This window comes from Gymnogyps californianus, chromosome 10, assembly GCF_018139145.2.
Source record: "Gymnogyps californianus isolate 813 chromosome 10, ASM1813914v2, whole genome shotgun sequence".
NCBI classification, from domain to species: domain Eukaryota; kingdom Metazoa; phylum Chordata; class Aves; order Accipitriformes; family Cathartidae; genus Gymnogyps; species Gymnogyps californianus.
This window is the reverse complement of record NC_059480.1, coordinates 23,782,138-23,808,491: the sequence shown is the minus strand read 5'-3', so window position 1 is coordinate 23,808,491 and position 26,354 is coordinate 23,782,138. Positions and strand designations below refer to the sequence as shown.

At 48.1% G+C, this 26,354-nt stretch overlaps 1 protein-coding gene across 3 annotated transcripts in view; it reads right to left on the bottom strand.

The window, feature by feature from the left end:
- Nucleotides 1-26,354, bottom strand: part of TNIK (TRAF2 and NCK interacting kinase) — a 166,440-nt gene that overhangs the window by 14,264 nt on the left and 125,822 nt on the right. The window contains exons 13-23 of one of the 3 annotated variants that reach the window (XM_050902768.1): nucleotides 24,509-24,619; nucleotides 23,933-24,019; nucleotides 22,545-22,745; nucleotides 17,668-17,832; nucleotides 15,556-15,795; nucleotides 13,105-13,211; nucleotides 10,185-10,348; nucleotides 8,919-9,016; nucleotides 8,174-8,197; nucleotides 4,461-4,645; nucleotides 1,114-1,240 (exon numbers count right to left, since the gene is read on the bottom strand). In XM_050902768.1, coding sequence (XP_050758725.1) covers nucleotides 1,114-1,240; nucleotides 4,461-4,645; nucleotides 8,174-8,197; nucleotides 8,919-9,016; nucleotides 10,185-10,348; nucleotides 13,105-13,211; nucleotides 15,556-15,795; nucleotides 17,668-17,832; nucleotides 22,545-22,745; nucleotides 23,933-24,019; nucleotides 24,509-24,619 — 1,509 coding nt within the window. The remainder of the gene's footprint in view (nucleotides 1-1,113; nucleotides 1,241-4,460; nucleotides 4,646-8,173; nucleotides 8,198-8,918; nucleotides 9,017-10,184; nucleotides 10,349-13,104; nucleotides 13,212-15,555; nucleotides 15,796-17,667; nucleotides 17,833-22,544; nucleotides 22,746-23,932; nucleotides 24,020-24,508; nucleotides 24,620-26,354) is intronic. The other 2 variants (XM_050902767.1, XM_050902769.1) reach the window with 2 other exon arrangements.

Below are 26,354 nucleotides of genomic sequence, written 5' to 3'. Positions count from 1 at the left end.
CTACAAGGATGCACAGAGGGCTGCCCAGGCTGCGGGGATCCCTGCTCTGAACAGCTCCATGCCAGTGAGGGATGGTGTGGGCTGTGCATTGCTGCCCACCTCCAAAACTCGTGGAGAAAGGCAGCAAACATGCTGTGACTTCTTTTGCTAACTCTTTCCTCTCACAGTTGCATTCTTTTTTTTTCCCTTCATATGTGAATATTTTATATAAACGGAATTAAGAATTAAAAGGCTGCTCAAGTCTAGTTTGCATTTGATCTAAACATTCCTCCTTTACGATTGCTGACTCCAAACTCCCCTTCCTCCTTCTCCTCTCCCATCCACCTCCTTTACACGCTGGCAGGAGAGTGACTCCCGTTTTACTAACTGCCAGAGCCTCCTGCCTCCTCACCAGGAGACCTGCTACCCGTCTGCATTTCCAGCAGCTTCGCCAGCACGTTCCAGCAACCAGGAAACCGAGAAACACTGGGGGAGATCTTCCACAGCCAACCGAACACGCCTCCTCTGCCTCACTCCTGCAGTACCACCCATCAGGATTGCTCCCATCGCAGCCTTACCTCTGCAACGCCGGAGCTGGGGACGGGGGCTCACATCCGTGTGGGACGCCCAGTGCCCCCCAGAGCCGGCTCGCTGGGTGAGCGCAGGACGGCTGGCTGGTGGGGAGGGGGGCTTGGCTCTCCCCGAGCAGGACCAGCCTCTGGTAAAAGCCTCCAAATGCTCTACAAACACTGCATGCCTCTGACGGTTACACGGTGGCAAAGGTTGGGAAGAAGAGGGGAAACTTTGGGCCAGGTTCCAAGTGTATTAACTAAATGCTGTAAATTGAAGATAACTTCTGTTGCCTGGAGCTATTGTGGGATTAAGGCACAGTCATTTGTACGAGCACCCTCCCCGCCGTGCCCTGGCACTACTATTCACTGCTGTTTGTAGTTCTGAGAAACATTTGCACTTGTCACATTTGCTTCCAGTGTAAATTGTATTAACGAGAGCACTAACGAGCACAATTTACTCAAGTCATTTTGTGTTCCGGACACACAGCACTGTTAGTTTTTGTGCTTACATGGGCAAAACCTCCTGAAGATGCTCCATGGAAATATTTGTTTTACAACTTACCTCCCTCACCATTAAAGTCCCTTCCCTTGAAATATTGCTAAACGTATCTGCATGGGAAGTCTCTAGCCCGTGAGTTGTCACCATTCCCAGGTTGTACGGCTCATTGCTTCCAGGAATTCCTGTTGGTCTGAGGACAGAATGGAAAAGCATTAATGATGAATATTTCCTTTGCTAAATTAGATGAAAAATCCTCTAATACAGTATTATTTCAATTAGGGTAAGGCTTTGTATGTCACAGGAAGAAAAATTAGAAAATATATCCACTTAAATGTATGGGGAAATTATTAACGTTGTCAGAAATATGGGTCAGGTTGATGCACTAGAGATACAGCACAGAGACCAAAGAGAAGGGCCTTTCTCGTCCCAAGGTGCCCTCCAGGAGCACTGATGAACAGGTAACGAGGAGTCGCAGTCCCGCTCCGCCTTACATCATTTTTTCTACTTAAGAAAGGTTAAAAAAAAAATAATTCACTCCCTTTATTCCCTATCTCAATCCCTGGAAAGGGAACAGTGCATCAGAGCATCTGATGACAAAAGACAACAAGGGAGGGGATGGGGTTTGGAGGAGCTGTGGGCAGGAGTACAAGTTGTGTCCTGTAGCTCTCTGCTGTTTTCCAGGTGAAAACGTAGCCCTAACCCATGATTTCACCTTGAGTTTGTTTCTGTGCTCCTATCTCAAGAGAGAGGCTGGAATGTATTCTCACACACACATTAAATTTTAGGACTGCCTGAGAGCGGATGTCGCAGGTGGTGAGCAGCCACCGTTACTTTATTATTACATTCTTAGCAGACCACCTGCTTAAACATAATTCAAACAAAACCAAAAGCAAACGACGAAGCGCCTCTGGATTACCCAGCCCTGCCTGTGTGCTGGAAAATGCCGATGGTGGTTATGAAGACGTTGCTGATGAGACCTGTTACTTTGCATTTAAAAGCCATACAGACCAATTGCTTTCCATCAGCATGAACTAATTCACTCTTTAACATGTCATCCCCGTGCACACGTACTTGTCAGTGCCCAGAGGCTCACGAGGGAGCCTGGTAGCGTGAAAAGCCAAAGCAAGCCTGCATTAATCCCAGGGGGTTACTGGTCCAACGCGAGATGTGAGCCCCAGAGACCCCAAGGTGGGACTGGCTCGATGACGGATCCTCGCCTGCATCGTATCAAACATACGACTGGACAGGCATCACTAAAGCACTCCAAACAACAGCATGCCATACTTCTGCGGCACCTTCCACGCGAGGAGCTCACACCTTCCTACCATTAGCTTTTCAACACCACCAAAGGATGCGAAAATAACACACTTATTCCAGTTTTAGAAGTAAGAAAGCAGAGCCAAAGGAGGCTATGTTAATTTTGAGACCATACAGTGAGTGAATGAATGGCTGTGGTAGCCCTGAGGTCCCAAAGTTCATCAGCGCACAGTTTCCATGTCACCCTGCAAGAAATCCCTGGACATGGGCAAGAGCTGGCTTGCACAGCTCAGAGGAGAGGGAGCTGAAGGGAGTCATCATGGTCTTCAGATGGAGAAAAGGTATCTGCAGAGGTGGAAGGAGTAAACAGCCCCTCCTATCCACAGGGACACACAGCGATGGATGGGCTTATCCTGCAGCAGGAGAGACCTGGACAGAGCTGGAACGAAAAGCAGCCCTGTGCTCAGGGAGGATGCCCAGGGAAGTTTAAAAATGGATTATACAAAGATCACTCAGAAGGTGCAGGAGAAGATGAGATGATCTCTCTTGGCCCCAGTTTCTAACGAAAAACACTGAACGTAGGAAAAATAAAGCTTTGATAGAAAAATGCCCAACTACATCTATCTAGTCTGAACATGAATTAAGGTTCCTTTTGTGAAATAAGGGTGTAAAGCCAAGCATTTGCTTTCTTTTTCCCCAGACACGCAGCAGTGCAGCCATGCCCGCAGATACCCGCAAAGGCTTAGATACGGACAGAGCTCCTGCCACCTCGCTGTGACACCAAGGGTTTGCATCTCCATGTTCAGTCTCTGGGGCACGTGCATCGACAGGACGTTACGGGACAAGTGGTGTTCGGCCGGCAGCGGGTTAGGGGCATCCATCTCATCGCCATGCCTGTTGTCGAACATATCTGGCTGCAAAGCATGCAGTGAGATATTTTAACCGCTGAAAAGTGATGTGTCAAACCCAAGGTGTTTGGTGGAAGGATGTCAGTACAGATCAACCACTCCTGATTAAACTCCTCTTCTGCGAGCAGCCTGAGGCCCCTTCTCACACGTGTGACTGCCCATCCGACTCCTGCATATTCATAGCCATCCCTCCGTCTCCTGACTTTGTCCAACAAATTCCAAGAGTTCTGATTTTTCTTCTTCTGCTGGAAGGAAGCTCCAACCCAGGAGCTTGACACTCTGCATAATGTGGACCCCCTAGGTCTCCTTGCCACCCGGAGGGCTTCCCTGCCGCTCCACGCCCCGCCACTACGAAGCCAGGTACACCTATATCGTCTAATAATTCATTTAGCAGGAAGAATGGAAATGAACTGATTAAAATGCAAATAATCCCCTAAAGCCTTCCCACAACTCCTCCGCGAATTCGAAGGGGCAGGAGTCAGACCCCGCTGCCAGGCAGAGAGCCCCCAGAAACGCCCCTGCAGTGCTAGCGCTGCAAAGCACCAGGTAGGGAGCCCGGGTAGGGATGCTCCGCGAGCTCGCTCTGCGCGGTGACAGTTGTTCCGTGTGTGTGGCAGCTATGCTGCCCTCCTCCCTCCTCTAGAGATATTCAAAAGCACAAGCGTCCCATGACCTATAACGGGGACACAATAGGATAGTCTGCTGACTTTTTCATTTCAACGTTTTAGCCCACCACATTTTGCTGCCTGCAGTGACTGAGCCAAGGAGAAAAATCAAAGACAAAGATCCAGGATTATTATAATCCTGGCTCTACCAGTTGGCACTGGGCAGGCCACCAAGTACTGCACTTCAGCATGGCTTGATCTGGGGCAAGACCAGGCTCAAGAGCAGGCAGAGCTTCGCCAACCCCGTGGGCAGGACCCAAGGTGTGGATGAGGTCAGGTGCGTCCACTCTGGCCAAAAACCCGCCTTGCTCATCAGCAGGAACAGGTCCATCACCTTAGAGTCCCAGTTCGCTGAAAGTGCAGTGGAAATAATTCAGTTTTTCCCATTAAGTATCTCTAGTTTGGACCAGGAAAAAGACTCATCTGAGTAAATTATCCCTTGCAACCGTGACACCGTTCCCAGTGCCAGCCACCGAACACCGACGCGCTTTGGACATGTCCCATATCACAGCTACTGCTCCTCCAGACCAAGACACACCATGGTTTCACGGTTTGCCCCCCAAAAGCAAGCGCTTCTTACATAAGCCGTGGGATGTCACTGACAGGCACAGTCCCGTCATGTGTCTCGTTATCCCCATCCTCCTCCTCCTCCTCGCTGCTTTCTGACTCCTCGCTGGAGGAGGAGTAGTCCGTCACCTTCTTCAGGGGGCGATTGGTTTCCTCGATGCGCAGCTCCCTCAACTCTTTGGCTAAGGCCGTCAGATCCTAAAGGGGATGGGGGCAAGAAAATAAGAAAGCGGTGGCTATTATATTTAAAGCAAGGAGAACGTCACATACATCTCTTCAAAAGCCAATGCTAACAGCACGAGCAACGAGAAATAGCTTTACAGAGTCGTTACAAACATGAGACGAACGTAAGACAATGTTTGTAGCATGTAGCATTTATTAAACAAAACAAAACTGATTTACGCTCACTGAAAAATCAATAGCCAACCTCTTCTTTTTCTGTTTGGAACGTGTATGTGCATATATATACACACACTTATATGTATATACACGACAAAATTATATTTGTTGGAAAAGGTGAAGTTCAGTCACCATCATAGTAAACTGGAAAACAACGTCATTTCAAAGATTGGCTCGGAGAATTTCTCCTGCAGGGTTTTCTCTTCTTTCAAACTTCTCAAAGAGACCCCATAATTGTATTTATTCTGTAATAAATGCATTTGGGAAGGAAGCAATGACAGCATCTCCCATGGAGTGGTGCAATCCCCACGTCAAGAGCTGCTTCCGTGGTGAGTCTCCGCTGTCGGGCGGCTGCCGAGAGGCGGTGAGGAGCACGAGGAGAAGCGCCCAGCTCAGCCAGACTTTGGAGTCACAGCTCTGAGTCAGCCACACGATCAAAAAAATAATAATAATAATAAAAAAAAAAATCCCTCAGCGGGACCCATTAAGCACTTTATGTGAAATGTGGCAGCCTACAAGCTAAGGGCAAAAAAAAAAAAAAAAAAAAAAAAAAAAAGCCTTGAAACAAGAAAAAAAGATAGGAGCAGTCCCAAAGCCCAGTAATAATTTTTCAGTTTACCATGACTTTGATGAGGTCTCAGACCCGACAGTCATATAAAATAGACACTGCTATTTCAAAACAAGGAACATGGCAGGCACCGTGTAGAAAAGAGACTTTTTGTTATCTTACATGCTTTTATAGCAATGCAGGGGGAAGCAGTAGGGCAGAAAAGCATGAGAGCTCGAATTAGAATGGGTTAGAGAACTCTGTTGCACAAGACATGCACATGACGAACAAAGCATCGCAATTGTCAGTCTTACCATTTCTCCCTATATTAGTGACCGAGGTAGGCATCAGTGCATTCGGTCAGAGATAAAGGATTAGGGAGAAAGAAACTCATTGAAAAAGACTAAATTCCACAATTGTCTTACGGCCATACTCTCATTTACTGCATTTCCAGTTTACCGTTCCAGCAGGGCGACTACGGCAATATTAATTACGGTTGCAAAGGGAGCTCTTAAAATCTATCCTGTCGACACGTGAAGAAAACGATGGAAAACCTCTATGGCTGAGATGCAAACCCAGTTTATTTTTTAATCATGAAGCAGGAATATTTTGCAAGCCATTTGTACTTTGGTTCTTGATGACCCCCACCTCCCGGCGGGCTCCCACCAGCGGACAGCCGCACATTCTGCTCCCAGGTCTGCCCTGCCTGCCTGCCCTCTCACGCAGAGCAGAGACTCCCACGGATGTCAGAGGGCTTTGCATCAGACCCGTAAATATTAGTCTACCAAAAAAAAGCTAGTTTTTAAAAAAATAAGGATCAATCCCTGCTTCGCAGCAGGTACCTGTGATGAGTATTATATATCCCTCTCCAAATGTTCTCTGTACCTTTAAAAAAAGGCTCTTTATCATGATTAAAGAGAGAACGTGGTATTTCAAGAGTTTATTTTCGATGCCAACATGTTTGGGATTGAAATACAGTCAAATCTGCAGTCATGACAACTAATTATTTCAATTAGCGCTGTAGCAGCTTCTATGATATGATTGTTTCTTTTCCTAAATAAGAATCAATGACAATTTCAACAGCTTAACAATGCTTTCCATTTGGAGTATAAAATAGGCTCTTTATCGAGCACTTGCCTTTGAGTTGGATTAGAGCCTTCTCAACTTTAAAAGGGACTTTAGGACTGCGTAAGAGCCTCTTAAAATTGCAGGTGGACTTCCTGCAGCGCCGGACCAGGACTGAACCCTTTCCTATCACAGCCATGGACCGGGAAAATTATTTCTTTTTTGCACCTACCATTTCTAACGTGCTTCAAGGCACCCTATCAGCCTTCTCTGGTCACCACTAGAAGATAGTCAAGTATTTTAAAAAATCAGCTTAATTAGTTTTTAATAACTAATTTGGAAGTTATAACAGGAATAATACTCCCAGACAATATCATCAGATAACTCGTATTTCCTAGTTAAAGCTTTGCCTCGGGATGGTTAATTCTTTGATGCTATCATTTTCTCTAAGTAATGAGCACTTTGTAGGATTAAACGGCTTCACTGAGTTACTCTTGGACCGAAAACAATCTGACAACCAGAAAGAAAGTGCTCTGTAGTTCCACATGTGTATGAAATGTTATTACTGAGGGTGACATAATACATAAGTTAGCAGTACCAGCGCTCTTTAATTACTTTTAATTACAAAGACTTCTTCAGATTTAATATTTGCTGGAATCAAGTCAGATTGGTTTCCAAAATCACATAGCTCATTGAACTTGAATTTAGCACACACGCTGCCTCTATTTAGACACTGATTTACGTGCTTTTTTCTTAACAAAGCACCTCATTAAACAAAACGCATTGCTCATGTTTCATCCAAGAGAACAAGTTAACTAACCAGCACATCTTCCTTCTTTCTTATCTTCTACTTTTAGAGGAAAGAGGCTGCAGGAGAGGCTGCTGATACCAGTGCTTTCCATTACAGCCCCGCAGTTCCCAGTATCAGCAGTGTGTGCACAGCGATGCATGTGTGAGGCAAGTTAAATGCTAAATCGGGAACATCTGGTCTTTTCCCATGAACATTTAAACATTCACCATCGCCAGATGCACACACATTTAAAATATTATCATATGGTGAAAAAGGTGTAATTCAGCACTCTTATTTTTTTAAGAGGATGGATGAAGAATAGCATTGCCCATCAACATCCAAGACGGCTCCGCTGACTCTAGCTTTACAGCTGATGGTCTGGTCCACGAGAATGAATTACCCACTGTATTCCGCTGCTCTGTTTTCCTTTATTTTCCAAGCGCTTTCATTCGAATTAGGCTTAAAACGCATTTCAAATAGCGCTCGATGGCCCCACTGAAATCAGTGGGCGGCCGGGGGCTGCAGCTGAGAGCAGAATGCGGTGAGCGGTGCAGGCTGCCCGCACCACCTCCACTGGCACCAGAAACCTCCGCTCTCGCTCCTTCTCTTTCAAACACGCCGAACAACGGCAGCACCGTCTGCTCCGCGCGTCAACGTTGGGGTGCTTCTTGCCACGGCCTCCATGCAAGTGGTCTGGCCAGCGGGTTTCAGGCAGCCCACGGCTGAGCAGAACACACCGGCAGCGCCGCTCCCCTCCCCGCGGGCAGGCTCCCTGCGCCGAAACGCAATCGTTCGGTCTCCCGTCTGACCCAAGATTGCATCGCCACCTTTTTCAATGTCAGCACCAAGAAAACCCGCTTCGATATTAAGCGCTAACTAGTCAACCTTGCATAGGCATGACCCACTGAGAAAAGATATCACTAACCTCATCTATAGCTTTCTTATAGCTCTGTGGGTAAAGGAAGAATAATCAGCATCAGAGGAAACAGATCGGGACAGGAAAAAGCCAGAGGAAGGGCAAGCAGTTTAGAAATAAAATTAGAATTGTTAGCTCAGCGCTGTGGAGTGTAGAGAAAAAAAACACAACATCAACAAAACATTAATACACATTAAAAAAGAGAAGCAGTGGAAATTCATTTTGTTATTAGGCCGACTCTGCAGTTTTAAAATACAAATGTCAACAGCATTAAACCAGGAGGAAACACTTCGGATGAGATTTTGCTCAGAATAATAAAACGGGAGTGTACAGAGACCACTACCAGGTTTGGTTTTAAGCTGTGAAGGCTGTTGGGGGCCGGTCGCCCAGCCTTCCCGAGCAGAGCATCCCTCCGCTGGGCTGCTGCAGGGGGACATGCAGCACGGAACACAACAATGTGCCATCGGCAACCACCGCGCCCAAGCTAGCAAAGCCCTTAAGCATTTGCTTCACGCGAAAACACAGGCTTAAGTGCTTTCCCCTAGACTTGGGCTCCTGATAAAAACTCATGCACTCTCTTAAGCATTCAAATCTCCCACGGGCTCTCGCCGTACCGCCGCTTTCCAGCCTCTCCGCTGGAGGAGCAACAGTACTAGCCTCTTTTTGGGGGTCCCCGTGGTTGTGCTACTGCACCAAAGGGAAACGTGGCCAAGCTGGCTGGCAACGTTCCCACGGGAAATAATTTAAGACTCACAGCAGGTCGGCTCGGTCGCGTCACGTCCCTGTTGTCTTCCTGCTTTACCTTGGCGGGCTCGTGGGAGAGCACAGGGGACCCTTCAGGCTTGGCGTTCCCTGGGCGAAAGGCAAGCGGAGAGAGCGGGAATTAAAACGCTGCCGAAAGCCATCGCTGCATCCTGTCCCCTGGGACAGGCGGGCGTGGGGGCTTCATCATCATTTTCCTTCTGTTGTCTCGAAAAACCCTCCTGTTCCTCTCTGCTTGACCGTCACTGCAACAAGTCTCCATCAATATAGCAACAGAAGCCATAATCCAGCCCAGCCTCCGCTGACAGCCCTCTCGCAGCGTTACTGCTCTTTTTTCTACTAAAGAAACAAATTCGCTTTGCAAAAGAGCAGGGCATGTGATAAATTAAAAGCTCTGGAGCATCTGACATTGCTAGGACATTATTTGTCACAGGATTCCTCATTAGTAAAAACAAAACCAAACCAAAAAGGACAATTGGTGATAAACTCCTTTTATCGACTACCTAGAGGAGTGATGATTTCAACAACAGACACGTCATCTTACGGCCAAGTCATAAAAAATTCAAAGCATGGAGGCAGCATTTGTTTTAATGCGCTTCAGCCCTGGGGATTTATACTGCGGGGCTGTGCCAGAAATGCAGATGTATGGGTTGTATGTGCTTTAGCAACTCCTACTGCGATTAAACGGGGGAATGGAATATCTTTATGAGTGGCTCTAAGATGAGAGGAAACAATTCAGCTAGGAACATAAAGCCAGCGTCAGCACAGCTGCCTGGCGAAAGCATTTTAGAGAAAGCTTCTTACGGGCTAATTCACTCCTCTGCTCCCTTCTCAGGCTTTGCACAAAGATGAAGCTCTAAAAAACCATCTTATATACCCACCAAAAGTGAAACACACTCCCAAAGAAACCATCACAGAAGGAAGTGAGGTTGGGTTGATGAAGATAGGAAGCTTGTTTACCCTAAAGCATAACCCCCACCTCCTTTTGTACAAGCTACTTGGCACTGTGATGCCAAGTGCAGGGGCAGCGTGTGCTGCCGTGGGCATCCTGCATCAGCATCCAGGCAAAAGGGAGTGTCGGCATCTCTGTTTGCAAGGAGGCCAGCTGGTCACAGAAGTACATCAGAAATGATGAATCCTTTGATGTTTTAATTTTTTAAAAAACATACATGAGCTCACAGACCTCCTGCCCTTCCCGCTTATCAAAAAAGCCTCAGAAAGCGCACCTGGTGCTAAGGGATGTTTTCAAGAACCTCACCTCTGACTCTGTTGCGCTCGCTGGAGCCAGCCTGGGAGCCGGGCTGGGACCCGCCCTGGGAGCTGGGCTGGGAGCTGGGAGTGCTGGAGCTGGAGGAGCTGCCGCTGCTGGTCCTCTGCAGCGGGCTCTCCACGATGGGCTCCGTCCTCCTCAGGTCCGGGTTGCTGCGGGAGCACAAAACAGAGGGGCACCATCAGTCAGTGTCACGCACGCCTCCGGGGCTTCAGATCCTTCCCACGCTGGCAGGGACAGTTGTAAAGGTGAGGAGACACCTCCTCTGCTGGAGCAGACAAGGCTGAGGTCTTCTCTTCTGAAGCTATTGAGCCTGCAATCCCAATGAGGCACTACGTAGAATTAGGCACTGAACATCTTTATGGAGGTGCACCACAACCATGACGAAAAATTGGATAGAGAAGCTTTCTACTCTTATTTTGCCCAATATGGCAAAAATTAAAAGACTCTTTGCTCAGAACTCCCTTTCAGCCTGTAGGTGTGCAATGCTGAAGTTACCTAATTAACCACCAATATTCATCATAAAAGCAGGAATTTAAAAATCGCTGTTAGACAGAGAAAGAAATATTTCAGTGAAGAAAGGATCTCAGGTTTGCAACAAGGCTGCAGATCACTTTTACCACTTATTCACACTTCCCAGTTTTCATGGCTTCACTTCAAACTTGCATCAGATATCCACTTTTCTTCCCTGATTTCTCTCACCCTTGTGAACACACATAAATCTAGAATAAAAAGCGTCCTTGATACACAAAGAGTGACTAATATCTCTCTGGGTATCAGATGCCTTTAGGAAATTAATTCTTATTTGGCACTGAAATGACATCAGAAGACATGTTCACGCAGAGTTATGCAATTTGGTTTTATACAGTATTTCTGTTAAGTGATCTTATTATTCAAAGTCCTGTTAAAAACATATGGAAAGCTTTCTCCATCAAGTCCAATTAGGACTTTGCATACATAAAAACGATGCGGTAATAGTGCCACATGACATAACGCAATTGCAATCGGAGGCCGTGCACATGAAGTGCAAGGTCTGCGGGGTGCACACACGGCGCGTCCCTCGGACAACAACCACAACAGTGCAAATTGTGCAAAGGCCCATTGCCGTAATGGGGTCGTTGGCAGAATCGTTTGGACGCTGCCTAGCATGGATATTATATAAAATCCCTGCCTAGTGTTATCTTGCATTGACACAGGGGGATATTAAAATGATGAGAGCAAGACAGTAACTTTCTGCGTGCAAGGAAATATCCCCTCATTTGTTACAATAGGGTGACAAACAAAAGAAAGCGTATTTTAATAATATTCACATTTATGCATGGGAGGAATCAAGAACCAATAGGAGAGGTGGTTAAAAAGGAAAATTGGAGAAATGCTACATTACTGTGAGAGAAATGAAATGTGAAACCATTTCACTGAACACATAGTTTAATGGACATGGTAGCATCCTAATAATTTCCAATTTTCATCAAACTAAAGGTCTCCAGCTCATGCTGTACAGCTGACATGTCCTTAGTGAAATTAATTCATGAAATGTATTTGAATAATACTAATGTATCTACCTGTACCAACCAGGACTGGGACCAGGAGGCTGCAGGAAACACTGGGCAACCTTCAACTTGAATCCCAGATTCCCATTATCCTTTTTACTTTCAATACCATCACTTCCTAGGACCATACAGTCCAATATCCCTCTGCATTTTAAATTGTCCTTCAAGCAACAGCTAATTAAAAGAACACATTTTCAAGAACTCAAGACGCTTCAGCCTTGAGCAATAAAGAGGAACCAACCATGATATGAATGTTTTTTGTCTAATTTTAAAAAACAACAACAACAATAAATATTCTTCCTCTCCTGCTATCCCTGCCAGCTACTCTAAGCTGCTACCCACTGTATGTGAGTCTGCTGATGCATGGTTGGGGCACTGAGCTGGAAAGAAAGGTGTATGCTCAAACTGGTGACAGCACACGGCTATGAACATCCCAGCATTTGCTTTTTGACCTCACCCTGAAAGGACAAGGTAGAAAGAAGAAACCAAGGAGCTCCATCATGCAAGGCTACGTAGAACACGTATTTACCCTGAGATTTGCCTGTCTGAGGTCTAGATCTGCCCACGATGCTCTGCAAACCAGAGACAAGCTCTTGCATGACTAAGCCATGTTTTTTCCATCCAGCTCTGAGCAGAGCCCGTCAACTTCCCTGCTTGTTTTAAACATGCCCGGGGATAGCTCTGACATGGCACAGATCGGACCGCTGCTGTGGTGCAGCATCCTTCCTCGGGATGCTACGAACGTGCCCTGCACACTGTCACACCGGAGAGCTGAATCTGCCTAAGCTAAAGGCCCTAGTCCTAGGAAGCCAAAAGAAATTTAATCCTTGATCGACATCTAAGGGAGATCTCACCAAGCTGCATCAGTGTCTGTCCCCCAGCACATTCCTCGGTCATTAGCTGTGAAAAGCTGCTCTGATGCATAGGAAATGTATGGTATGTATCACTGAGATCTCCCTGCTGGCTTATATGGATCCCCTTATAGGTAAGAGGTGACACTAGGAGAACCAGAACCTAATTCCACTAAAGGGAGTGCCCAAATTCCCACCTGACCCCACAGCAGCAGATGCAGCATCCACCTCCAAACCCCGCAGTGCCCAGGAACGTATTCAGCCCAGGCAGCAAAGCCTTCAGGGATCCAAGCACTCAGAGTCTTTGGTGTCGGTACAAAATACTAACGAAGGCAAAAGTTCATCCCAGAGACAAAAGAAGCATTGCAAATCTCGTGTTGTAACCAGTCAGCAAAAGCAGGGCTAAACCCCAACCCATGTTTGGGCTCCCCAGCCAGGCGATGCCAGGAGGAGCGCAGGCAGTAGCACACCGGGATCACTCCTGCCCGTCCCCCTCGGTGTCCGTACCTTGCCCGAATGGGCTGGGAGCCCAGCCGGGGCCCCAGGGCGCTGCCGTTACCCGGGGAGTTCTTCCTCGCCAGAGCAGGGGATATGGAAGTGGTTCGTTGAGGCACCTGGAAAAGAACGGAGACATTTGCCGTCACCCAGTCTGCCCCCCCACGTCAGGCGGCCGTTCGCACATCTGAGAGATCACCTTTCAGCACTGCCTTAAGACTTGATTTACAATTGATTTCCCACTGAGAGACAGGCAATATTTATAGCAATTATAAAACACAAAGCTCTTGGCTTTTTAGAAGGAATTGCCTGAGTGTGAGCCAGAAACGAGCTGCAAAGGTGCTGTCAGGGATGCTCCTGGCATGGGAGCCCGGAGCAGCACACAGAGCAGCCCAGCTACCATCAAACAGGGCATTTACTTTTTCAAAAATGAATGTATGCATACACACACACATATATATAATTTAAATGTAACAAACCCCAGAAAAGTAATTTTTTAGGTAAAATTCAGACTGAAGTGCATTTCAGCAGCCACGGTGGAGTTTTTAGCATCTCTAGCTCAGATACAACACATACCAGCAGAGAGAAGGTGTTGACCAGTGGACAAACAAGGGTTGATAGTGGAAAGATCCAGACTGATCCACCTAATGCTCGCATTAAACACTGTGACCTTTGCTGAGCTTCAGATGCCGCTGCCGAAACCCCGCTGCCGGCAGGACGGCTCACCGCCAATGCCGCCAGCAGAAACCCAAAGCCAACCGCAGCCTACAGGTGCTATGGCAGGTAACCCCGGAGCCCTGCCTCGTCCCATGGGAGCACGGGCATCGCCGCGTGGCCGCAGGCGTGGTGGTCTCATCCCCCGGCAGCGCAGGCTGATGTGGAAAGGCACGACGATACTCACCATGCAATACCTTGCACCAGGTAACAGAGAGGTCAAGGGCTCGGCGGGATTAGCAAAGAAAGGATTAGGCATTTTTTTTTTGAGAATAAACACGCAATTATGTTAGGCAAAATAAAAAAGATTGAGAGAGTGAGCGAGCTTTATATTCTGTGGCATCGCTAGCCGCAGCTTGTCTCATTGAAATGCAATCTCCCCTCCGGGTAGGGTACTCTGCAGTCGGGACTTGGGGAGTTTTTTACCTTCCTCTGAAGCATCCAGCTGTAAGCACTGGCAGAAACAAGACCCCGGACCACAGAGACAGCCGGCCCTGCCTCACGCAGCAGTCCTTTCGTTCCCGCTTACAAACACATCAAACCCACTTCGGGCAGTAAAACCTGAAGTCAGACTCCTCATGGGTATTACTGCTGACACGACGGCCTTAAATGCGATCTGGTGGGGACCCCTTCCAGAGCTCATGTTCCCTCAGCCAAGGGGGAAAATACTCCCTAGTGCTGGAAAACAGCTTTTTTCCAAGGAGTAGGTGTTGTGGTCTCACCGCGGAGTGCATCACTGCAGTTAAGAGATGCCCTTCTCAAAGGACTCAAGGCAAAAGCCAACATTAAATTGTAAGGGGTTTTTCAAAATTGGGTTAAAACCAGGCAGCTAACCTCCTACACTACCGAGGAGCGAAGCACATGAACAGCTCCAGGAGTTGTTGGTTTGCTTTTCCTCTTAGGTGAGCACTGATGTCTCCTCTCACTTGGTGGTGGCAGAAATAGGAACATTATTAACACGCGTGGCAGACCACCACAGATCCCTTGCACAGGGAGGCTTACCGGGTAGCTGGTATTTTGCTCTTAAAAAGGCAAGTCACTTACTTTGTTAATACATAGAAAAACTGCCTCTCAATCAGGGACGAATACTGCCTCACTGTCACTAATCAATTTGTAATAATTTTTTCTCTGTAAAAATCCTCCCAGGCTGAGCAGTGATTCACTGTAAGAGGAACTTTAATGGCCAAGTTATAATTCTTCCAAAATGAAGATGTATAAACAATGCGACAGAAATACTGGTCCAGAAGAGTCTTAATTAAAGAGGTACTGCCAGACGCTGCCAAAATGTCAATGAATGTATAAAGCCGCTGGAGCCCTTACAAGTCTTCCATCAAATATTGATTGCAACTGGAGGCACGGTAGGGGACTAAAAAGGACCCATCTTATTGAGTATGACAAATTTTATGTTCCTATAATTCTGTTTAAACACAAGGTTGTTTTTTATCCTAGGGAAAGGAGATATTAATTTATTTCGGCCTCTGTCCGGGTTCGAGAACTTTCTTTGCTGGAGGGCAACGCTATTTTGCAGCGCTGCCTGTGCACCCAAGAGCAGCTCCCAGCGTCTTGTGCAAAACCTGCCTTGGGAAATGCAGCCCCCGGGCAGGTCGGTACCCGCCACGGAGCCACAGGGATGGGCTCAGTCCTGCCCGCTCTGCTTTGCCGGCGGTGCTCAGCGCAGCACCATCCCGCGGGGACTTAGCTCTGGGATTGCCTCTTTGACGTGCTGAAAGTGAGGAGCGATAGTGTTACCTTTGGTGGAATGTCTTCCTCCTGCCGTAACCAAGAACTTCGGTCAAACTTTTCAATGCGAGGGGGCAGAGGAGGGTTTTCTGAGGTGGGGTCCGAGTTCTGCCTTGGCATCTCAGTGCGGTGAGAGGTCACCGTCAGAGCCTCCTGAAACCCAGCCAGTCCCTTTGCAGGCTGTTCATGCAGTGACTGAGACCCAGACAAGGAGCTTCCTTGGGATTTCACAGTGACCAGATGTGGAATCTAAGCACCAAGTCAAAACAGAACTATCAGTACAAAATGGAAAAAAAGAAAAAGGAATAATAAAAAAAAAAATACTTAAAAAATTGATTTAAAAAAAAATTTTTGATTAGCACTTCGGATGCACTAAAAAGCCCCCTCGGTTTGAGTTCAGCACTGCGTTGGTTTCAGGAACTTCTGACTTACATCGCTTCAACGCAAGATCTATTAAAAATTACGCTCGCGCAGCTCAGCCTTTTAAAATCAGGCAACGTCATGCTTCAGTCCTGACCGCTCCTGCGTGCGCACGGTGATGCGGCTCGTACCGACAGCCCCGCGCCGTTCTGTGGGTACCACCCCAGGAGCAGGGGCAGGCTGCTCCCTCCTGCCAGCTCCCGCACACACCGTGCCCGCCCCAGGCTCTGCCTGCCACCGGCCGAATTTCCAGCTCCTACGCCTGCACATCTAAGGTTGTGCTAATGAGGTTTGGCATGGATTTTCCCTGTTAAAAATGAAAAAAAAAAAAAAAGAAGGAAACGATAATAAATAATAATTAATTAAAAAAAAAAATCGTCAGGAATTCTGAGGCATAGATGGCTTAAAAAAAATATCTTGAGGCATGAGTTTCTACAGGTCGAGGTAGCCCCTATCCCATGGATCAGCCCTACAGATCTAAAGGTTACGAGTGAAAGGAATACTGACATCTGTTTTGGGAAATCAGAGAAATTCACAAAGTTAAGAGTTTGTGAAATCAGAGCTTCCTCCCAGGACTCTGTGAAGCTGCACTTCTTGGATACAGCGGGGTTGTAACTTTCATTTGACATTTCTACATACACGTCTATGTACATATGTACATGTATCATGTGTATATGTGTATGCATGCATACATTTACATGGGTGTCTGGGTTTCAAGCAACTTTTTAATCCGTATTTTATTGCCAAACAAAAGTCTTTGTAGCTGTTGACGATACAGGTCGCCAAAAAGGTCACTGAAAAATATGTGGTCAATCAGAGAGATTACAGTGAAGTGGGGTTTTACGCACTTCCCCACATATACAGACCGTGTACATTGGGCAAAAAAGAGCCGTATGTTTAAGGGCTTTCCTGCATGTATTTTGTTTGAAGCTGGCATTGTACTGCAGTCCTACAGGTGTGCATACCACATGTGGATGGCACTTAGTTGGCACATTTTCCGATAGAAAGGCCAGCCGGACTTGGAGCAAAGGCTTTGTACTTCCCTCTGAAATCCCTGCCGGAGTCTGTGGATCTGCGGGAGCAATTCCAGGGGCTGGACCAGAGCCAGCACCAACGCTCCTACAGCTTTCCGTGGCAGAGTACTTACAGACCTCGTGGCTGGGAGGAACTTTTAAAATAACGATGCCCCTCCTCTGTGACAGTCATGGTGATCTGTGCCCTCTCCAGATGTGTTTGTGACTGATGTCAACTCAATGGAAAACCAAAACAAAACCTTGAATTAAAGCAGCAAAGAAAGCAAAACCTCTTTCTGATGATCCTCAGCATCAAAGCACCCTGGGTATTTTGTACCAGGCGCTGTGGTTTTAGTCCTTTACATAAACCAGATCCAAAGAGGAACAGAGCAACTGCCGCACTGGACCGGACCAGCGGTTCCTCTCGGTCCTGCAGCTTGTTTCTGGCAGTAACCAGTACGTGATGCTTCAAAGGAAGGTATAAACCAGCATGATGTTTCTAACACATGGAGGTGACAAGAGGAATCCACTCATGAATGTAGATGCTGCTCTTACAAATATGCTTAAGGCTGAGAAACCAGGGAGCAAGACACTATTTCCCTTTAATCCATTCTTTTTCTTGTTACCTTACCAGCACCCTCAGCATCCTGGCTCCGGTAGGTGAGCCTGCCGGGGGAAGCACCATTACCTGCGGGTCCACGGGTCGGAGCAGGGGTGGGGTCCGGGCCGGCTGCACACCGCTAATGCTGAACGACTCCGACCGAGGAGGCAGGTTGGGGTCAGAAATCCTGTTGGCCACCTTATGGGGCATCGCCGGCGAGCTCTGGCGATTGAGCCGGGAGCGCTCCTCCACCTGCGGCGAGACGGGGAGAGTGGGTGAACGCCCCACAAAAAGCCACTTCCAATTGAAAACCAAGGTATGCATATATATATATACATAGGAAGCTCCTTCCTCTTTAGGTATATCGTATATATTGTATGATCATGGAACCCAAGTTACCCAGCAGACTGTGCAATAAATGCATTTTAAAGACACTGAAAGGACTATTTGTATTTATGCGCATAATTCGTTTCTGAATATGAAATGGAAAAATAAAGAAAAGGCAACATGCCTCAGAGAGGTGTTTCTAGAAGATGACTCCTCAGAAGCTCTTGCTTCTTCTCAAATGTATCTTTAAGCAAGGGGACCCTTTTCCTTTACTCCTATAAACACCACGAGGAGTGCTTTTGTTTGATCTGAACAAAAGAATAAACATGGCAGCCAGAAAATGGCTGGCTTTGATCTAGATTTAGTGAGTCTGGCACCTTGTCATGTATGGAAGGGGAAAAACCTCTATTGCTGATAGAGAAATAAACCCAAAGCCCACTGCTTTCAATTACCCTTGATCGAAATACAGTGGTTTCAGCTAACCCAGACATACGTGTGATCTGGGTGCTCCTGCAGTTAAGACTGTATGCATTGATATTCATGCAGCATATGCTATGCAGAATTTTTGATACCTCGAGATCTGACGTATATTTTCATTTATGTATCACTAACGCGTTAAATACCCTTAGTATGTCTTGATTCCACCATGTACAATGTAATGTTAAACAGCAATCTTTAAAACAGGTTTGCTTGGAAAGAACCACAGTTCTTCTTTAAGCAGAAAAATACTCATGAAACAAAAGAGCCATTATATTAATAAAAATGAATCTTTTCCTCTTTCAGATACTGAGCAGGAGTCAGAGTAAAATTTAGGTAAGAGATCTGTGTTTTGGACTCTTTCCTTTCTAGTTCATGAGGGACCACCCGGACCACTGCTGTGTCCTAAGAGGTCATCACAACTTCCCCAGGCGCTGCCCACCGGCTAGCAGAGGCCGTGCAGAGCTCGGTTCAGTGATGCCCACGGGAGTGGACTCAAGGATGGGAAGGAGAGCAGAGTGGGAAGGAGAACTCCCTCTGAACAAGGGAGCAGCAGCATGAGCGCTGGGTTGCAGGCCCGGTCCAGTACATCTCCTTATCAGCCAAGCTTTGGCACAAACGACAGCAGGCAGAGACGGTGCCGCCGCCGAGTCCTCCGGCTGTTTGCAGGCGCTCTCCGGCACGCTGCCAAGCCGTAATGTGCAGCTAATTATGGAGGACTTCAAAGCTTGCACGGAGGAGAAGGCAGAAGAGTGATGAAATGGGGATGTCTGTGTACTGGGAAGGAGAAAGGCACTTGGTTTCCCACTGCCAGCATCTCCTCGCTAGCACTTTGTTGCACCAGCACAGCAGAGGATGCTCTTGGGACTCTTCAGCTGTACTTCGTGGAGCCTTACTGACTCCACCATTAGACAGAGAGGGGGGAAAAGCAGCAAAACCCTGCAGGAATTCATCATCGCTCTGGTTCAAGCCATCTCTAATTGAACTCAAGATTCCCCTCAAATGGGAAACATCCTTAGCAGTTTCTGTGCAGGTCCCAGTGGAAGGCTGGTAATGTTTTAATACATCACTTCAAAGCAAGAGAAGGATAAAAGCCATGGGGACTGAAGGAGGAGCTGACGTGCGTGTTGGCTGCTGCAGAGAACAGCACAGCTCGTGACGCACAGCTGAGCCCCCGGAAAGCTCTGAGCTGCGGGAAAGCACTGCAGGGCCCGGCCACCGCCTGGAAAACGTCCGATTAAACCCGTCCCCTCCTTTATGCGTGGTCATGTATGGCATATACCTGCCCAAACCCGTCCTTCAGCTGACCAAGGTTCTTTGTCACTGAGAAGTTAGAGCTGGCTATCTGCATCACTGTCTAGCAAATACTGGTCCATAACAGAAGAGTCAGTAATGGAGAGAGCTGCTAATGACAGTACTGCTGCTTAGAGTGCTAATGCCATGTCCCTGGCTGGATCATCAGAGGGTCCCAACACGACGTCTGAAAAGGCCCAGCTAGTCCTTCATTATAAGAAGAGATGTGCCTGGGCAAAGAGGGCAGGTCTGGGACAGCACCCGAGCTATAGCCCAAGTTAACTTCCAGTGGATAACCCTTCACTCACCAGAAGACGTGCATCCATGTGCATTGGTCGGACTATTTGATCAGACTGTTTTGTTTAGCATAAAAAAGAGAAATCCTTGACTGTACTCCGGGGAAGCTACAAAAGATGCAGTACAGGCTGGTTCCTAACCCAGGGCTTTGCCTTCACCAACAGGCCAGTCCCTTAACAAGGGGACACAGGGACACAGCCACAACATGAGTAGCCACAGCCTCACCTTAATGCTTTACCCCACGTCTGCAGGGTCTTGGAGTCACCATGTGAAGACGAGTGAGGTGGGAAAATAAGTGCATGAAGGAGAGGTATGAAAAGCAGAGAGGGGCACGGCACGAGGAGAATTCAGCTGTGGTGATCAAGGTCCTGAGAGAGAAGACTTGAGACCAAAGAGCAAAAAAACAAGGACGGTACGGGATATCATGCAAAATCCTCAGGAAATATCCCAATAAGCTCTGCAGAGCCTCCAGAAATTGTAGGCTGAGCACCAGACTTGTCTTTTCCTTGTTCCCAAAGGAAAAGAAAGTCTCAATATTTCTGTTAAATTAGCATGCACGGGCTCGGTATGGAAATTGCTAAACTGTAGCAAGAACCATGGTAGGCTGATTAAGTATCAGCGCAAGTCTATCTGTATAGCCAGCAAGGATGGTACTTCAATATGCAGCAAAGTAGCTGAATTGTGCTAAAAGTGGGACCGTGCAGTAGATAAAACAGGGGATGGAGGCAAGAGGAGTAGTTTGGGGAAGTTCCCAAGGGTGTTGTGTCAAGGCAGTACATCAAACTACTGCTCCCAAAAGCAGAAAGATGCCACAGTTGCTGCTTTGAGCATTTCATTAGAAACCAGACAGAGTGACGTAGGTAAAGAATAAATGGTTTGGAGAGCTAATTGGTGGAAGCTGGAGATGTTCCCCAACACCAGGAAACCTCACCTTCCCTATAATTTCAGGAAAGGGTATGAGGCCACATTCTGCTGCTCTTATTCACATTGTACAGTTCCCAACGCCCTGCTTCCAGTGACGGCATCAGAAAAAGACGCCTCTCCCATGGAACAGAAGAAATGGGCCTTTCTGTTTGAAATGGAAAGTTAAATCCAGCACTTTTCTCCTCCACCCCAGATAAAGAATAAGATTCCTTTTTATATATCTTTGTTACAGTTTTGAAGGCAGTGCCAGAGGTGCTTTAGAAACGTTCTAGAGGATTTATTTAAAACCAGGCAATGAAAGACAGAGTTTACTCCCTTTTTCCTGCCTGCTACCTCCTCTCAGCACTTCTGCAGATGTACAAGAGAGACCCAGTTCCGCACAAAGCCGCAGAGGCACCACCCAGGTGGAAGCCTCTCCTGTCAGAGGCGGCTCAGCATATCTGGAACGTCTCATCTGCAGACCTACTTACCAAACCTCTTCTTCCACTGGAAGGGCTGGAGGACAATGCTGCAACTCCATGAAAATATGCCGTCTGGCGCATCGCCACCAAAAGACTCTGAAGACTAAATTGGAAGGGAACGAAGGAGAAACCCAAGGGAGTATAAAGAGGTGAAAAGAGTTTCTGACACCCACATCTATCTCTGTGATGGTTTAGAAAGGCTAAGAACCGTTCGTATTATTGACCTTTGCTTAGCAATGGACAGCTGATTGAATTTCTTGAGCATTTGATGCTTCCAGCTATTGTGGATGCAGCTGAGGCCTGTCAAGAGGAAAGACCGGGAGACAGCTACGTGTTGCATGCACGTCACATCTCTGCCAGGACTAAAGGGTGCCAGACATTTGGAAGCAGTGATCCTGCTCAGTAGGAAGAACAGGCGAGTTATTAAAAAAATCTTTCTGCCCAGGAGTAGGGTTACAAAATTAAACCAATTAAACACAAAGAACTTTAGAAAAATTAATAGCAAGAGTGGGCACCAGTCTTACTGGAGCCACCACACAGAGATTAAGGAGAAGGAGTTTGCACATGATCCTGAAACCGCACTGCAGACAATGCATGTCTTCGTCTTTTCAAGACTATTCAGCCAGGCAATAATTAATATTCAAGATCTAACAATTGTTACAATTCCCTCTTTTTGCTGGAGAGAAAAAGAAAATCGGCCACGTGGCTTGCCTTCCTGAAAATCATGAAAGAAGAGCAACTCCAAGAGATACAGCCCTGAGCATGGGACGAAGAGCTGTCTGATCCCTGTTTGACTATGGGGAACTGAATTTGTGCTCAGCAAAGAACCCCACTACAACCACCCTCCGCATTCGCTTCTGACCCCCAGGAGACTTGTGGACATGCCAGGAAGGAGCATCAGGAGCTCCTGGCATGTCCACAAGTCCCCAGCTATGGATGAACCCCTCCAGGCAGGATCCATCCTCCTCCTTGCATGCCCTCATGGAAAAACCTCCTTCCTCCACTCTCTTTGCTTGCACAAACACACACATTGCATTGAACTGGGAGTGTTTCCAGCACAGCTAATGGCATCTGCTGGAGGCTGACCCAGCAGAGCGCAATCTGCCGTTATGTGTTTCGGACTGAACTGCGTGCCCAGCCCTGTGGATGCAGACAAGCACCACCATGCTTCTTGCTCTCGCCTACCTCCTTGGCCCACGCTGGTTTCTCGCTGGCATTTATCCCTTCTTTGTAATGGTAGAGGGGTTTCTTCTCTGCCGGCCTCTGGTCCTGCCGCTGCTGCTGCTGCTGCTGCTGCAGGGAGACCAGGTAGTCCCGCTCCTGCTGGAGCTGCCTCTGCAGCCTCTCCGCTTGCCGCTGCTCCTCCAGCTGCTTGCGCTTATACTCCTACCCAGAAAAAAAACACAGTGACACGGGTGCCCGGCCAGCCTGCAAACTGCAGATTTATCTGTTTGGGTGGAAAATGGGGCCTGAGTATCTGAAAGGCTGTTTTCTGGCAAAGCTCATTGATGTGAATGACTTTGGGGACTGAGCTGTAAAGCATCCTGGAGGAGAGACGGTTGGGAGGACAGAGCTAACAAATTCAGAGTTGCCACCCCGGCGTCGACACTCTGCAGCCGGTGAACTGCCCCGTCTGCTGGGAATGGGGGGTACTAGCGCTGCCTTGCCAGGGAAACCCTGCAAGACCCCCCCCCGAGGGCTGACATCCGCTTAGGAGTTACCATTGGCTTTGCCCAGATTTTTCTGGCTAGGAAGATCAAAGGATCAACCTGATGAGGTGCCAAACATCACCGAGTCAGACAAAACCCAACTGAAGCCAACTGTTCTGTAGGACCAATTCGCTGTTCGTGGGAAGGGCCGCACAGCAGAGTCAACTGCATGATCTTTCTGAATCCCTACAGCTCTATGAGGTTTAATGAGTAAATCATTTTGAAAGGGGCTTTTTAAAAGGCAAGGGCTTGTGTAAGGGTTTTTCTTTTCCCTAAATAAAATTAATAGCAAGAGCAAAAAAGAATAATCTCTGCGGATTAAAAGAAAATGCAGTGAGAGTAACAGCTACCAGCATTAAAAAGGATAACTCAAAAACAAATTAAATAAAAAAAGAGGACATCTAGAATGCAAACACCACAAGAGGGAATATACAGTGTTCCTGCAAGGAAATTAAAACAAAAGCCTTCACGTAGAATATGAAAACCCGCATGGCAGGGTGGGTTTGCCGGGTGCAGGCACGCGACAGCTCGACCACACTCCAACATGCTGCAAACAGCCTTCAAAACTATGCGGCAACAAAGAGGGCTGCTCCTCTCACGAAGGCACAAGCATGCCGATGCCGCGGAAGGGATGCAATGAGAGAGCCGTGCACCGCGAGGGGACCCAGCCCGCAGCGGTGGCGAGGGAATCGAGGCATGCTCGCAGCCGCGGAGTGGGACAGGAGGCTCCGGATCCAGCGGTGACAGCAGCATCCCCCACGCCTCGGCATGGCAGGAGGCGCTCGGGGGACATGGGTGCACGCGGGCACATGCGGACGCGACACGGGCAGAAAGCGGCAAGCGTGGCCGGGGCCTCCCATTTACCAGAAGTAGTGCTTGCTCCTGCAACAACTGCTGCTGCAGGATCTCTAACTGTCTCTGCTCCTCCTCTAACTGTCGCCTGATGTACTCCTGGAGGCATGGGCAGCAAGGATCAAAGGAAAAAGAGAGAGAAGGTAAAAGAGCCAGTATTTCCCAAGAGGAAGGAGAATGAGGTGGGCACCCGCATCCACCCCGCCCGAGAGCCGGCACCGATCAATCGGCCTGGGCACCCTTCATCCCTGCCCAAAGAGCCCAGGGTGTCCACCACTCTACAAGGGACCTCCGAGGGTAAAGAGTGAAAACCACTGGGAAATGGCAAACGTTAACTGGGAACACCACAAAACCCCACCCTGGGAACAAGCGGGTGGAAAAAACCCGCATCAAGTGTCTCCGCACCTGCGGGCCAGCAAGTGGATCCACACAGAAATAAGTGACGGCAGTGGAAAGCGACACACGCGGCGTTAACAATTAAGCAATTTGCTCTCAAGTAGCAAAAAATGTGAGTATTTATGAGAAAATCTCTGATTAGAGGAAGAGGAATCCGCGCCGAAGGCTGTCACCGCGCTCCCGCCGTGTTACCTGCTCATGCTCCGCACGCCGCCGCTCCTCCTCCCGCCGCATCTGCTCCTCATAGTGCCGCCGCTGCTCCCGCTCCTGCTGCTTCCGCAGCTCCTTCTCCCGCCTCTGCTGCTGTGGGGGCAGGAGGCACAGGTCAGCACCCCCACTCCTCTCCCTGGGAGCTCAAAGTCCTTTTTCTCACGATTTTCAGGGAGCCACCTCACCCAGCGACCCACAACGCTCCCGCCCGCCCGAGGAGATGCCCTGCCAGCGGGCAGGTCCGTTTGGGGTGGTAGAGGGGCTTGTCGATCCCGCTCCGTCCTCACGCGCTCCGGTGCCCGGCACCAGCTATGGAGAACGCACAGCATCCTCCCAGCCAGCACCGGACCATGCACGCAACCCCACTTCTTCTCCGACTTGCAGATGAAGCCATGCAGGCAGTGCATGGTCCCCGCTTACCTGCGTGCCTGACCAGTGGGTTAATCAAGCCTCAGACACCCAGGAGCTGCACGAGCCCATCGCTTATGGGGAAAAGTCATATTTCAGCCCCAAACCCACCCGTGAGGATGAGGGAGGGTGCTGAGGGAGCTACCGCCTGCCGAGCGGGGAATGCATCCCTCTTAATGTTTGCTGAGACCAGAAGCTAACACAGAAGACCCAAAATCCAAGGGGTTTTCCTTCTTGAAACACAAAATGAGCAGGGTGGGGGGGCTTCCCTTGCTGTCCTCCGGCCACCCCTGCCCCGTGCCTCCTGGGTCGCATCCCTGCTTGCTCCACTCTGTAGCATCTTTGCTGACAGCGATCCAGGGCATTTTGGGGTGATGACGACCTACAGCCTGCTGTGAGCCGTCCAGGGTGCGCTGGACACCCAGGTAACACCCGCAGCCCCCACACCCTCTGCTTTTAACCCAACATCACTCCTCCAACTACCCGAACCACCCTGCTCTCCTGTCCTGGGGAGCAGGGGTTGGCAGCAAGCTGCTGCAATACTCCGCCACGGAAGCAGAGGGGCCGCAGGCTGCTCCGCACCGCAGCCCCGCAGCCGGCGCATCGGCAGAGGGCACTCAAATGCCAATACTGGCTACTGGGGCTCTGCAGCCTGCCATAACTCCATCATGCGCTGGGTGTAGCAACATGCATGCAGCGCTAACGGGGAGGCACCCTGCTGAAGCATAAACCTGGTCCTTTTTTCTCCCTTTTTTTCTTTTTTTTTTTTTCCCCGTTGCTGACACACAGTGGCCAAGCAGACTGCAGTGGTGAGGCAGACACCAGAGGGGTTGGCAACGCCGGGCATTTGCTAAATCACGTGGAGGGCTGGAGCCGGCAGCTGACTACGCCGGCTCTGCCCAAGGAGCTGGCTGAGCTATCTGGAGACAAAGATGCAACCACTTTAAACTGCTGCTCTGCAGTAAACCTGCACTGTATATAGAGATGGACTTGAAATCTATATCTATCTATAGACAGATATCTATATAGGTATCTTCTATATAGATATCTATCCTTATTATAGGTATTTATCCCTATTATAGATATCTATAGAGATATTATAGATATTATATAGACCTATGTCTGTAATAGATATCTAATACAATAGATCGATCTCTAATATATATATCTATAATAGATATTTAATATATCATTATAGATATTATAATTGTATTCTATATCTATTCTACATCCTACTCTATATTCTGTTATGTATCTCTATATAGCTATGTATCTCTCTAGAGATAGGTATCTATAGATATCTTTATAGATAGATACCTATAAAGATAGATATATCTACAGATAGATATATAGATATTTTAACAAACATTTAAAGACACCCCCCCAGTTCAATATAGGGAGGAGCCATTGCCTGTCTTGC